Raw genomic sequence first — 13,070 nt, 5'->3', positions numbered from 1 at the left:
TGTCACTGTTAAAAAATATTCCTAGAATAGTTTTGTCTAAATACAGGCACCTACAAGAACCGGATGGATTCTGATTGGAGGGCCATGACGGTATGTCACAATGGTGCGCCATTAAAGACTCGTTTACACATGACACCTGGTATCCCTACTACTGCTTCTGAATGTTCACAGTAATCATACAAAAGAATGCTACTACCTCGCCGTAGCTAAATGCCACTATCCCTAGTCAGCCTAGTCATCTGCTGGTTCAAATGTTTGCAATAAGGAAAGAGCAAATAGAAAAATGACAAATGCAGTTCCTTCATCTAGAAATGACCCATAAATCTTTTGCACAATTCTCTTTTTTTCTATTGGTTTTCACTTGCTTTTTGTTAGTTGTATGCAGTGTGTTTTTTTCCTTGGTAATGTCTGCCCCGTAGTGCACCTTGTTGCAGACACCAAGCACCTGAGACCCTGTACGGAATGCATGGGTACTGTACTGGATAATAAGTCCAGTGGCGCCCCACCCAAAGAGAACACCAGATTCTTCCCACTGCCTCCTTAATCCCCGTCCCTTAGCCCTCCCCAAACCCCAACCCAAACCCCCACCCCCATCCCTAGGGCCCCTCAAAGCTTCTGCCTCTTGTTCTGCCGGGGCCTGCTGGTTGCTCCTCCTGATGCTGCTGCTGCTGCGGTGGTTGTTGTTGCTGCTGCTGCTGCTGCGGTAGTTGTTGTTGTTGTTGTTGTTGTTGCTGCTGCTGCCGCCTCTTTGTCTGTTAGCGGCCCCTGGCTGGCTTGGCTGGCGGAGGAGGCACCAGTGCTGCTGGTCGCTCTGATGTTGTGCGCCTGCTCGTGCGCCCGCTGCCCCTGGAGCTCGCGTACGCGGGCCATGACCTTGTCGATGGTCACCACGCTGACCAGGTTGAAGTCGTGCATGCTGACCAGGTGCAGCACAAAGTTCCGACAGAGGTTCTTCTCCACGATGTCACCACCGTATTTTTCCACAAACGTCATGCAGGCATGGTTCATCTGATTGTCTGCAATGAATCTGAGGGCAAAAACATGTATCCCCAGTGAGAAAATATAATCTTTATTCAATTCAAAGAGCTCTAGATGTGCATCACTGATGACACAATGAGACAAGAAACAATCTGTACAATAAGGGCTTTGCACGGACGTCACGTTCTGGGCGTTATCCCAGCCATGTTGGAGACACTCGGCGTAAAGAACGGAACAAAGTACAATGGAGTATTATGCACTTTAGATACCTTAAGTGATTGTACCCATGCCTAAACAACAGAAAAGCTCATCAAAACGCGTCCAAGATGCAAAGGCATATAGGGCAGGACTTGGACCACAAGAAAAGGTGCGATATTACGGTTTATTGCAGTGTTTCCCCTACAATGTATTCATCAGCGGCGCAGCGCCGCTCCTGGAATTCAAGCGCCACTGCAAAAAAAGTTGCCTAATTAAAAAAGAAAAGGAAAAAAAACACGCAAGTGAACTTCAGGAACAGCTGCCGTTCGTTCAGGTTTGATGTCAACAAATAATAGTAGGCTAACGTAAATTCGATGCATTGTTTCGATTTTGTTTGTGATACAGGCAATGCTTTCAAGCCCTGTGTTGCTAACATACCTAGGCTGTGAAACTAAGGTCTAGCTAGCCTATTGGTGGGTTTAATTGAATTTGAGTAATAGGATACGCAACCATTTACATCTGGAGATAGTTTGTAATTCCTGTAGAGCTCACCAAAATTGATACAAGACACTTATCTCCTATAATCCAAGATAGAATTTCTTCGAGTTTTTGAGCATTTATTTGACCAAATGACTTGGAAAACATAATTCACTTCATCCACATATTCTTATGCACCATGCACAACAACGCTACTAAGTTAGCTTAAAACCGTGAGAAATCAAGCAAGCCTCTCGGGCCATCACAGCATTAAAGTGACAGGCACTCAATTCGACTTGCACAGCACCAATACAGTGTAATGACAGTTTATACAGTGCTGTGCAAAAGTTAAGACACCCATGCTGAAATTGACTAAAGGGAGGAATAAGAAACATCTTTTGCCTTTTGTCTTAATGCCTTAATTAAACAATTTTTTATTTTTGAATGCATCATGTATCGTACAGTTGTACAGTGGCTAATTACTAATGATGTATCTGAAAAAGGTGAAAGAAAAACATGAATAACCCTGTTCAAGTACTGCAATAATCATGCTTTGTAAATGCTTGTGTTGATGGTTATGTCATAATTTGTAACTCAATCTGTCCATTTATTTCACAAAATCCACCAGAAGTCACCATTTAAGGAGTCATTTTTTCAATTTTTTCTTTTTTTTTTTTTTTGGGGGGGGGGGGGGGGGGGCTTCCTACGATCAACAGCACCGCTGCTGGAAAAATTTCTAGGGGAAACACTGTATTGGCATAAAATAGTATCATAAAATACTATCCAGCAGATCTTAAAATATAAAGCCTAAAACACAAAGCAGCCACCACTCACCCATGTTTCATCACGTGAAGATTCCACAGCTTCATGACCTCCTTCTCCCCCTCATTCACATCAGTGAAGTCATCAATTTGCTACAGATAAAACAAAACAGATGACAGTTTTGTTTGAATCCGAAAGACTTTTGTTACAATTTGGCCTCCCGTCCACATATACCACATATACACCATGTACACCTCCCGTACACCATCGTCTGAGCTCCTGAAGTGGAAAGATTTCAAAATGCTGGCGACTCCGTATTCAATTGAAAATGCAGGCTTTGCATATTAGTGTGGATGATGGAATGCAGAAACATCTGAAAACAATGACGTACAAGTCCATGTTCCCCTTTCTGATTGGACCATGTCATGTTTCCTTCCCTGGTTTGTTGTGCTCACGTCACGTGATAATGGCCACGTGCCCCTTTTCCGGAAGAAAGCAAACTCTCCACAACTCCTTTCCTTACGGTCTATGCCCACTTTGACCTCCACTACCCTGTCTAGAGGAATACGCCTGGATTCAGGAGAAAATAGGGTGGGGGGAATGTCTCTGATTTCGAACAAAGCTTTTTTCAATAGCCAATCGCGGAGAGGTGGCAGACCTTGTGAGTATGCACATGTACAGGTGGTTTCATGAAAATACCGGCGACAGCGAACTAACCAAAACGATGGCGTTTAGTTTGCCTTTGTAGCCATCTCTGCTTAGGCAAATGAGACATAACTTCTGCAGAGGTTTAAAGCAACTGTTGTCACAAGACTCTAAACATGCTTCAATTACATTTGTATCGGCAGCCATTTCGCACTGGTTTCAGTAGGAACTTTTGCCCATGAACACAAAGTAAGTGAGATCAGTAGGCGTCTCTGAAAGTAGCCATATTCCGGTTGTGAAGGTTTTGGCCCAGAAGTTCGTTCAGCATGACGCAAACTTCTGGGTACTCAGATTACCACTACCCTAGCGTGCCAGCGGTGAATGGCAACGGATTTATAATGCAACCTTCATCAAAGAAGCATTTTGTTTGTTTGTTTGCTTAGCAGATGCTAGTGAATTACGTGTTTTAATGATTATTAAGTCTACAGGTTTTCAACAGTTTTCTAGGGGGACCCTCATGCATGGCCATTGTTTATCTGACCTAGCAACAGTAACATAGGAATGTGGGACTTGACAAAGGGTAGACACAGGTAAATGGTCGTGTGATATCAATGGTGTAATGTGGGCGACAACGTTTCGATTTCGTTCCTCTGGGACAAAACTTAAAACAAATGTAAACGGTACTAATGTAGACATAGCTGAGAATCTCATTTGAATAGCCACACCTGTGTGCACTTGGCCTCAAAACAGACAATTTCTGTGCCTGAACTTATCAAAAAATTCTGAAACCATTTTCAAATCTTCAATAGCCCTGGCCAAGCCTGAATCAGTGCCCAATAGTGAGACCATTTTGCTAGCACTTACAAGTAATAATGTCAGTGCAAATGTGTAGAAATATTTAGTCGCACGGCTGCAACTAACTTACAACAGCGCTGCTGCTGGTCCTATTTCAATGCGTTAGCTTATGCAGTTTTCCAAACTTGGAGTCTCTAGCAGTGTTATACAAGCCGCTAAAACAAGTACATCAAATAGAACTAGAGCTTAAATAATCCAGTGGATGGGAAAAGTGACAGAAGGAAAATTAGAGCAGGTTGTGCGGCAAGTATCTTAAACAAAAGACCTAGTTTAACACAGTAGCTGAGGGAGTGTCATTCTAGTGTCATAATGATGTGAATGTTTGTGTCCTTAAAAGCAGAGCTGTGCAGAAAAGAAATATCGTCTGTTCTACTAAATTTTAGTCACTCAACTGGTACTTAGGGCGTGAATTCCTGCACAGTCCCGGACAGCAGACAACCGGACACACAAAAGGGGTTGAGAGCACCTAGGTGTGGTGTGGTGTGGTGTGGTCTGATCCCTCACCATGACCGTTTTCTCCCGAAGCCAATACGGATCGCGCTCGTCCTCGCTGTCTTCGTCCATCTCTTGGGCCCGTAGCGGCACGCAGTTGTCGCTGTGAAAGTACAGGCGGTTGTGGCCGCTGGTGTACGTGCGTTGCTGCTGCTCCACATCAGCCCCTTCCTCCGGCTCCAGGAACTCCGATAGACTGGGCTTTACACGTCTGGGCCTGAGGGATAAGTTTTTGATTTACAGGTTATGCATCTCATCATATATCTTATCATGTTCTATTACAACTCTGCATGCCAACATGTAATCGGTCATTGTGGTTGCATGCAGACCTGCAGACGAGAATGTGGGTGACTGCGGTCCTCTTGACGGGGCCGTTGCGGCTGAAGGCAAAGCCAGGCTGGCTGTGAATGTCCTGCGGGTTGCCCACGTAAGAACCATCATAACACTCATTTATGGACACGTCTATCCGCGCTCCTTTGGAGTGAGGCTGTGAAGAAATGGGAAATACAGGGCGAGGACAATTCAATTAGCACAGCACAGGTCAACATTCACCCACTCAAACTTACATCCGTCCAATGGACCACCACTTCAACACTGAGTCTTCAAGATTTGCTTCTACTAACACCCAAAACAATGTCCTATGTGCAGTTTGTCAATAACCCATGCAAATGTCAGCAACACCCTGCTTCTGTTGAGAGAGACAGACAGAGATCACTCACCACGTAGTTAAAGATGAAGCGGCTGTGGGAGAGCTTGAGGTGCTTGAGCAGGCTGTAGAGCTTGCAGCAGTTGAGGGTGCACCAGGGACAGTGCAGGTCATCACGTGCCTCCGTCTGCTGACGCGTGTTGTTGTTGTACAGGAACTGTACAACACAACAAATAGACGAATGAGGAAAAAAGAGGAGGTGGTACCAGGCTACGCCGGTACTACTGTACTACATGTGGAGCCCAGTAGGTGGGGAGGATTCATCGCAGACTACAACCTTTCAGCTTTACCTGATAGATTATCCTGGGCTTCTGTCGTGATTCTGCCACAATCTGCTCCTTCCTCAGGACAGTGTCAGTGCTAACTGGTTCCTTTACAGCTTTTGGAAAAGAAACAAAGACGGTCATTAACAAACAAGAAATGGTTGCATGCGTCTAAGAAAAATCAAACATTTCTACGGTTCTAGTGACTGGATCCAAACCAAAAAGAATCATTACCTAGGGGCATAAATTCAGACACAAGCTGAACACATTCTTCTGATAAGGCCGCCAGGTGTTCAAATCCATCTTACCTGCTGTCTGTGGGGGCTTGATACTGCACAGCCTGCTCTCTGCAGTGCCGCTGCTGCAGTCAGAGTTGCGTGTGGCCAGGGGTTTGGCCACCGGCGCCGTGGAGCGGCTGGACGCGTCGCCTGTCCAACGCAGGGTGAACTGCAGCGTGGGGCCCTGGGAGAAGGTCAGATCAGGCAGCCACTGCGGGAGGACAGAGGCCTTAGTGAGGTCAGGCTGGGATCGGAAAATTAACCCTTAAAGGTGTAGGTTTTTGAACATTCTAAGTTCCGCAACAATTGAAGGTTCTGAAATTCTATGTTGAATTCAATGAACCCAGATATTCTTTAGAACGTTCATTTCTCAACATTCCTGTCACACCGGTGTGACGGTAATTTGTGGACTTTGGGAGTCCTTTTGGTACATCAGAGATGAGCTCACTGTTGCTTGTGAACATTCAAATCCTTCAGGCATGTATGAGACAGGGTCTAGCCACCAATAACCACCCACAAGCCTATAATTAACCCTCAAAAGAGCATGCTAGGGTTATGATCACTTTTCCAGAGTGTATCCTATCATATATGATTTATTACCAACGATTACTGGGTGTGTTCTATGCAGTTGCTTGTAAAAGCCAGACTTGCTTGCAGCTCTTCTGGAACACAGACTCTTAATTGGTGCACACACACAGACCACACACACACACACACACACACACCTTCTGATCTGAAATGGTTTCCCATGTGGCTCTTTTCTTGCCAACTGGACACTCCTCCATTTCCTGCATGGATACTTCATACTCCCCATCGAGTAACTGTAAACGTCTGAAAAAGAAAACAGTGGCAAGAGAAAATAGTCTTAAAATCATGCACATTTTATATACCTTTAAAAATAATCCTTCTCATCATCATTTCCCAAATACTTAAGACAAAAGTAAACTAATATTATCATAGCTAATATCATTAGCTATTAGAAAATGCTTTTAAAGTACTTAACACTGAAGACACAGTTGTAAGAGTTCAACGTAGGAAGTAACAATTGTGACTGCAGCCTACAACTTACCGATTCTTATCAAAAACAGTCATCTGGGCCACAAACATAGTATCGCCATCTTCCCTAGGCAAGGAGCGTTTCTTTCTGCTTGTCATTTCCTCAACAACACCTGCCATGACACATGAAATGAAAAGCATGTTCAGTGCTCAACTGGCCTATCATGTAGTGCAGCTAGTGCTACTCTTAATCCATTACATGCAGACCATGTCACTATCTTAACGTTTAAAAAATGAAGGACAGAATTGAACTTGAACGGCGTAAACAATGTTCCATTACAGTTTTTCTCAGTCGCTTTGGTACATTTCTCGAATCATCCTCGACATTTGCAAAACAGTAAGTGCATTTCTCAAAACAATTCATTGGCAATTCCATGGAAAATTATGTTTTTTGTAACATCCATAACGCCAATAAAATGTGATGGTATGGTATGATGTGAATGATTACATGAAATTTGAGCATTTGCTATTTTTGGCTGAAGAATGTACATGAGAAAAAATGCACAAAAAATGAATGTTAGCATTCACATCATACAAATGCAAATGCATTTCACTGGCGTTATGGATGTGACAAAAAAGTCAATTTTCCGTGGAATTGCCCTCATACAAATAGCAAAACACCATGGATTACCTGCAAAAGCCAGTTTCTTACTAAAAATCCTTAGTTCATCTCTCAAAAGTAAATATCTGTGTCAATGAACATGGCATGACAAGTTTTGATGACAATTATTGTAAAGTGTAGGTTACACCTTAGTGTATGTGGGAGTTTGATTGCAAGAGACTCGACAAGATTCACATTTACGCTTTTACTGTTTGTACTGTACTTTGTTGACAGACCATGTCATTGCGATACAGAAAGGAAAAGACAGCACTGCATAGCGCAAAGAAAAAAAACCCCAAAAAAACAAAAGTAGAAATGTGAACTGTACATGCAGTGCTGTAGGAATTACAGTGCAGTCTTCCTACACCTCCTGACGTTCCTGTCTGTTGGGCCATACATTCTCATCCACATCACAACGAATATATGCTTGACATATGACAACTTGTTCAACCATTTTGCATGTAAAGACTATGCTATGAACTAATGCCTAAATGTTGTGGGGGGTGAGACTATTCAACAGAGACCCATTATAGTAAATTTTGATCAACATGGCATAAGCAATTGACCTGTCGCTAAGCGCCACCCTTAGAACGCTGATGAGCCAATGACAGTCCAGCCTCAACGGGACTCGGACATCAGCTCGGACAACTCAATAGGAAACAACAGGGAGGAGGCATAAAATGACAAATGAATGGTTATTTATGGAGTTTATTAACTCAAAAAACCCCGACGGATAACCATGGTCAAACATTTTGCATGGGGGACGTGTAATACTGATAGCTGGTACCCCGAGAGGCTAGAAAACGGGGTATATTTTCATCAACAGTAGCCTAAAGGACGTCTCTCGCGTTTGCAACAGCTCGACGTAATGTAGGCCACTAAGCCAACAACGTGGGCACAGGTTTCCTGTTAAATCCCAAGATGAAAATGCTCATTAACCAACTACTATATTTTTACTACATCAAATATTAACGTAAACTAACATATCTTAGTATCAATCTTCAACTAGCTAGCTAGCTAGCATTAACGTCAGTGGTTTTTGCATGGTGATTTTCACGGCTACTTGCCACAACTGCTTGTCACCTTGTATGTATTCTAAAGTTTTGAATACACCCCTCCATAGCATAATTAAGTCCCTTTTAAATGGCTTCTGGAGGAAAGTAAATCCTTTATCGACCAAAACGTCCTCAAAGCCTGCTTTCATATACTGTCAGCTGCCATTGTCCACAATGTATTTCTAATCAAGTTTAGTTTGTTTGTCCGAGTTTTCACACGGTAACAATGGGGGGCGGGGCTTAGCGACAGGTCAATTGATAATGTAGGAAACAGCAGAGAATTGTACAGAATCATTTGCACAGATGTACTAAAGCATTTGCAACTTGTTCAAAGAAATGAGAAACTGCTTTTTTGATGTGCACAAGTGACAAAATGATGTGAAGATTGAACAGGTAGTTTTGAAAATTTCAATTCTGATCTGAGAAATGTACCAAAGCGACTGAGAAAAACTTCAATAACTCAGGACAATCCGCTGAAACTACACAAATCAAAACAACGAGCATCCTGCTTCACTTTGTCTCTACAATGATTAGTGGAAAGTGAACAGGCCCAGCACCCGTAAGTGCAGGAGTGTCACACACACACACACCTATGTTCTCGTTGGTCTCGCCATTGGCCAGGCCGCCGAGCTGGCACCTGGCCGGCCAGGGCACCCTGAAGAGCAGCGAATAGGACTTGACCATGTGGCTGTTGCTGGGCTCAAACTCCTGGCTGGAGACCAGCATCGTGGGAAAGGCCCCTGGCTTGGCCTGGCTGCCATCAGGATTCAAAGGCACCTGCTTCTTACCTGTAGGCACTTGCTTTATCGGGCAGCTGACATCCTGAGCACAGCACACAGCAGACTGGCAGGTTATATGACTGTTATAAGATAAAGGCTCTTGTGAAAATGAAAAAGGCAACTGACAGTGGCACGATGAATGCACTCTGCTCAATAGCCAACAGGGTTTCTGTAGCACAAGAGGCATGACCTGCTTCTTATCAAAAAAGAGGCGGCCGGTTAAATGTGCTTTTGACAAAGCATGCTAAGCAGTTTTAACTTATAACAGATTGTTCTATGAAATGTTTATGAGATTGTTACCTTTCTCTTCTTGTGACAGACTTTCACTAGAAGCACCTCCAAGGGCACCGTGTTTTGTTCATTCTCCGATTTCTGCGATAGCTTTTCTGATATAAGATGAAAACAGAAATGGAGAGAGTGAATTTACCTCATGGACTGAAAATACAAGAAAATGCCATACATAAACAATTGTAGCTACTGCTTGTCTTGATTCCCACCTGTTTTGTGGAAGAATCCAGTGAAAGTCAATTGCAAATGTGAAGCCAAGCTGTAGTGAGGAGAGTAAAGAGATCGGTTTAAAAACCAGCATACTGAGAGAAAAAAAATCTTCCATGTGGGCAAGGGAAGAATGTCACTTTCTCACCTCTGAGACTCTTGCTCTCCTCTTGCCTTCTCAACCTTGTGCAGCAGATCATCCACTTTAAAAGACTTCCTGTGTGAAAAAAAGAGAGACTTGCAAAAAAGGGTGTTTTTCACCTGACAGGATAAGGATAAATGGCCTGATCAAATCTTTCAATTAGGTGCCTGCGTGCATTACAGAGTTACCCACATGTATTTGTGACACAACATTGCATGTAAACTTAGCTCTTGACATCTAATTTAGATTCTAAAAAATCAAGAAAATTGTCTTGTGGGTTTATATAGCAGATTACATTATGCTATTGTGGTGACCAGTAGTGGCCTTAATTTCTTACACACTTGCTATTAATGGCATGAAAGCTGTCAGACAGGACAGTCTAAATTCCTCTAATGTCTTAGAATAAGGTTTTCATAGTACAGCCTGTATCTTAATTCTTAGTGTAAGTAAGGTTAGTATCAACTTCCAACATGATCCATGCTTCAAATTTGAAGCAGATACAAAAAGATAAGCATCAACATGGCATTTTCCTGGTCACATTTTGCATGTATGAACTTCATTATCATACAGAATACACAAAAGACAAAGTGTAGTCAAAGCATTTAATTACCTTTTGGCATTTGTTCTTGAGTTTCGATGGGACATGTATGTGAGAGTCCTGTGCAAGAAGATGGGCTGCAAGAGACATCAAACTTTTTCAAAACTGATCAGAGGTCTACTTATGACATCACATAGAGGAAGCCGTTAAAAAAAAGGGGGTTTCCCTAAAACTAATAATCAGTTTGGGGTGTGATTTAATTTTCCACTGAATGAAAATTTGCAACATAACTGTTAAACCCACCATCTGAAAAAATAATTTACATAAAGTATGCAAAACTGTACTACTGTAGGCCTACTACTCCAACGTCTATTGTAAAATATACTCACTGCAATCAAGTTCCTGGTACGCAGAAATCTATAGATCTGTGTGGGTTCTATAAAAAGAAAAGATAGCAATCAGTAACGACCCTTCACCAGGTGAAACAGACTTCCTGTATCAGACATGCTTATCTGTGAAGCCCACTGCATCTTGAATAAGAGGAAAACAAAGGCAAGGGAACACCAACTCAATTTCTTTTGAACATGTCGACATAGGTTTATTATAACATTATACACTGAAGGACGCACGTGTTGTCAATGAAAGGGCACGTGGCTCATTAAACTGAAAGTCAAATATAAACGTGACCATCCTTACACCAGAAGTCTTTGACAAGATTTGGGAAAGATTCTTGAAAGATTGTAGTCTTTTGCGTAAAGCTTGGATGGGGGCATTAGTTAAAAGATTCCAATCTTTCAAGAATCCTTTTCAAATCTTGTCAAGGTCTTTTGATGTATGGGTAGCATTATATAGATTTTAAATTACTCCACACATAAAGTAAAACCTCTGTCAAAATATATATTTTTAATAAGGTGCACAATTTGAAGGAATTTAAACCATAAGGTGCACAATATGAACAATAAGTAAAAAGACCGGCTAATGTTAATCGAACAGAATCTGGTGTTGGAATCCATCTCAAAAACTAGTCCATTGGTCATCATAATGTTGGCATAATGCCGCACGATGTTAACCGACAGACTAACAAATTGTATTTTATTGCATAAAACCAAGACTAACGTTAGGCCACAACTCAAAATGTATTGCAAGGTTGAACTAAAAGCTAGTTAGCTAATGTTAACGTTACATGACAGCAACATCTGGCATGAAGCTAGCTACAAGCTGCAATTAGGAAATATAACGTTATCTTAAGTTGACTACATCAAAAAGATTATGGCATCGGACTTTAGTCAGATAGACAACGTCATCGTCGAGCATCAAATTATAATGTTACTTCAAAAGTTAATTTGTTGACTGGCAAACTCAAATGATTCACCGGTTAGGGGCCAGAGGTAGGTAACGTTAGCTATCAGCTAGCGTATCAGGGGGAAGTAGAATTCTATTCGTTACCAGTGCGAGCTCACCACCTAGCCAGCTAGCTAGCACAGGCGGACCATATTAGCAAGAAACATTTATCCACACCATTCAGAAGTTCGACATTATCAAATAGTGACATCTTTCACTTCATCACATCGACAAAAGAATAATGTCAGGGGCAAAACTTACTTTCGAATGCCTGTAAGAAGAGTTCGTGGTCAGCTTGAATCTGTTCCATTTTTGGCTTCTTTGAAGTCATCACAATTCCGGAGGACTGAACACCGACTTTGCCCCCGGTACCATAACCAAACCCAGGACCAGAACCAATACCTCCACCACCCGAACCATATTTATGTGGAGCCATCCGAAAATATGCAACTACTTCACCGGGGGAAAAAGCTACTTACAGTGGTGGGGGAAAGTCTAACGTTACTGAGTCTTTCCCTAACACAAAGGAATTAAAAATAAACGGCAGGCTAACTCAACTAGTTAGCTAACTTGCTAACTTTAGCGAAGTTCTTTCAAGTATCAGTGGCTTAGGATAGCCAGCTATTACTTGTAGAAGCTAGAATAGCATAGCTGTCTTAGCATGTCACTCACTTGACAACTTAGCCATTCCTTTGTCTTTTTCAGTCGAGTATGCAAACTAACCTAACTTTAAAAAATAACAATGACAGTAAGTTAACTGCGTACAGTGGTAGCTGTAACTAGCTAGGATACAGTTTTTAAAAAAATATCCAGCTTGCTAACCTGTCGTTAACCTGAAGTACTTCCTGCCTAGCTAGCTACCGCTTTACTACATCTAACGGTCGGGTAGCTAGCCAGCTAGACACTGGGGTTGATTCTGCAATTAGCAAGCAAGCTGATCGCAGTTGAAAAAGTGGAGGCAGGTCATTGCTCCTTTGAAGAAGCAAAGTATTTTTGCCGGCTATTTTAAAAACAGCGAGACTACTGAACAATCCTGCCAACACGTTATACTTGTAGTTATATTGCATCACATCCTAAAAACTATACCAGTCTTCAATTTCAATTTGTTTAAAATATTTTCTCCCCCATTTCATTGACTACCAAAAAGCGTTACGCCCTCCCACATTCTCTTTAACGAATGACACAGCTGGCGGTTGCTATTGGCTGATCCATCTCTATGAGGAGGATAGCCTAGGCTACTTGAGAACTTTTTCGAAATTAATTTTATACCAATGATGGCAAATGACAGCTGATGAATTGACTGTCTTCATGAGATGACCCTGTTGTTGCATTGTTCAATATAGGTTAGACGACCACCCCCCCCCCCCCCACACACACACACACACACACACACACACCAGAGAATGTCT

The 13,070-nt window shown here is 42.3% G+C and overlaps 1 protein-coding gene across 2 annotated transcripts; it reads right to left on the bottom strand.

Annotated features, from left to right (window-relative positions):
- Positions 1 to 595: 595 nt before the first annotated feature.
- Positions 596 to 12,800, bottom strand: LOC143101831 (polycomb protein suz12-A-like). Of its 2 annotated transcripts, none has more exons than XM_076265066.1 (16): positions 11,923 to 12,800; positions 10,710 to 10,756; positions 10,393 to 10,457; positions 9,789 to 9,857; positions 9,643 to 9,692; positions 9,446 to 9,531; positions 8,957 to 9,209; positions 6,724 to 6,823; positions 6,380 to 6,485; positions 5,685 to 5,865; positions 5,404 to 5,492; positions 5,127 to 5,270; positions 4,737 to 4,894; positions 4,420 to 4,624; positions 2,488 to 2,567; positions 596 to 1,027 (listed from the first exon to the last, which is right to left on the bottom strand). In XM_076265066.1, exons 1-16 carry the CDS (start codon positions 12,095 to 12,097, stop codon positions 607 to 609), a joined length of 2,229 nt encoding a protein of 742 aa, XP_076121181.1. In that variant the 5' UTR covers positions 12,098 to 12,800; the 3' UTR covers positions 596 to 606. The 2 variants fall into 2 exon arrangements, with proteins under 2 accessions (XP_076121181.1, XP_076121182.1); XM_076265067.1 differs by having other exon boundaries at positions 8,957 to 9,188.
- Positions 12,801 to 13,070: the final 270 nt, after the last annotated feature.

The sequence above is a fragment of the Alosa pseudoharengus genome, unplaced genomic scaffold (assembly GCF_046254945.1).
Source record: "Alosa pseudoharengus isolate Yale_2024_CS ecotype anadromous, Long Island Sound unplaced genomic scaffold, YU_APseudo_1.1 YU_APseudo_1.1_scf_4, whole genome shotgun sequence".
In the NCBI taxonomy this organism is placed as follows: domain Eukaryota; kingdom Metazoa; phylum Chordata; class Actinopteri; order Clupeiformes; family Clupeidae; genus Alosa; species Alosa pseudoharengus.
This window is presented reverse-complemented; position numbering and strand designations above follow the sequence as displayed.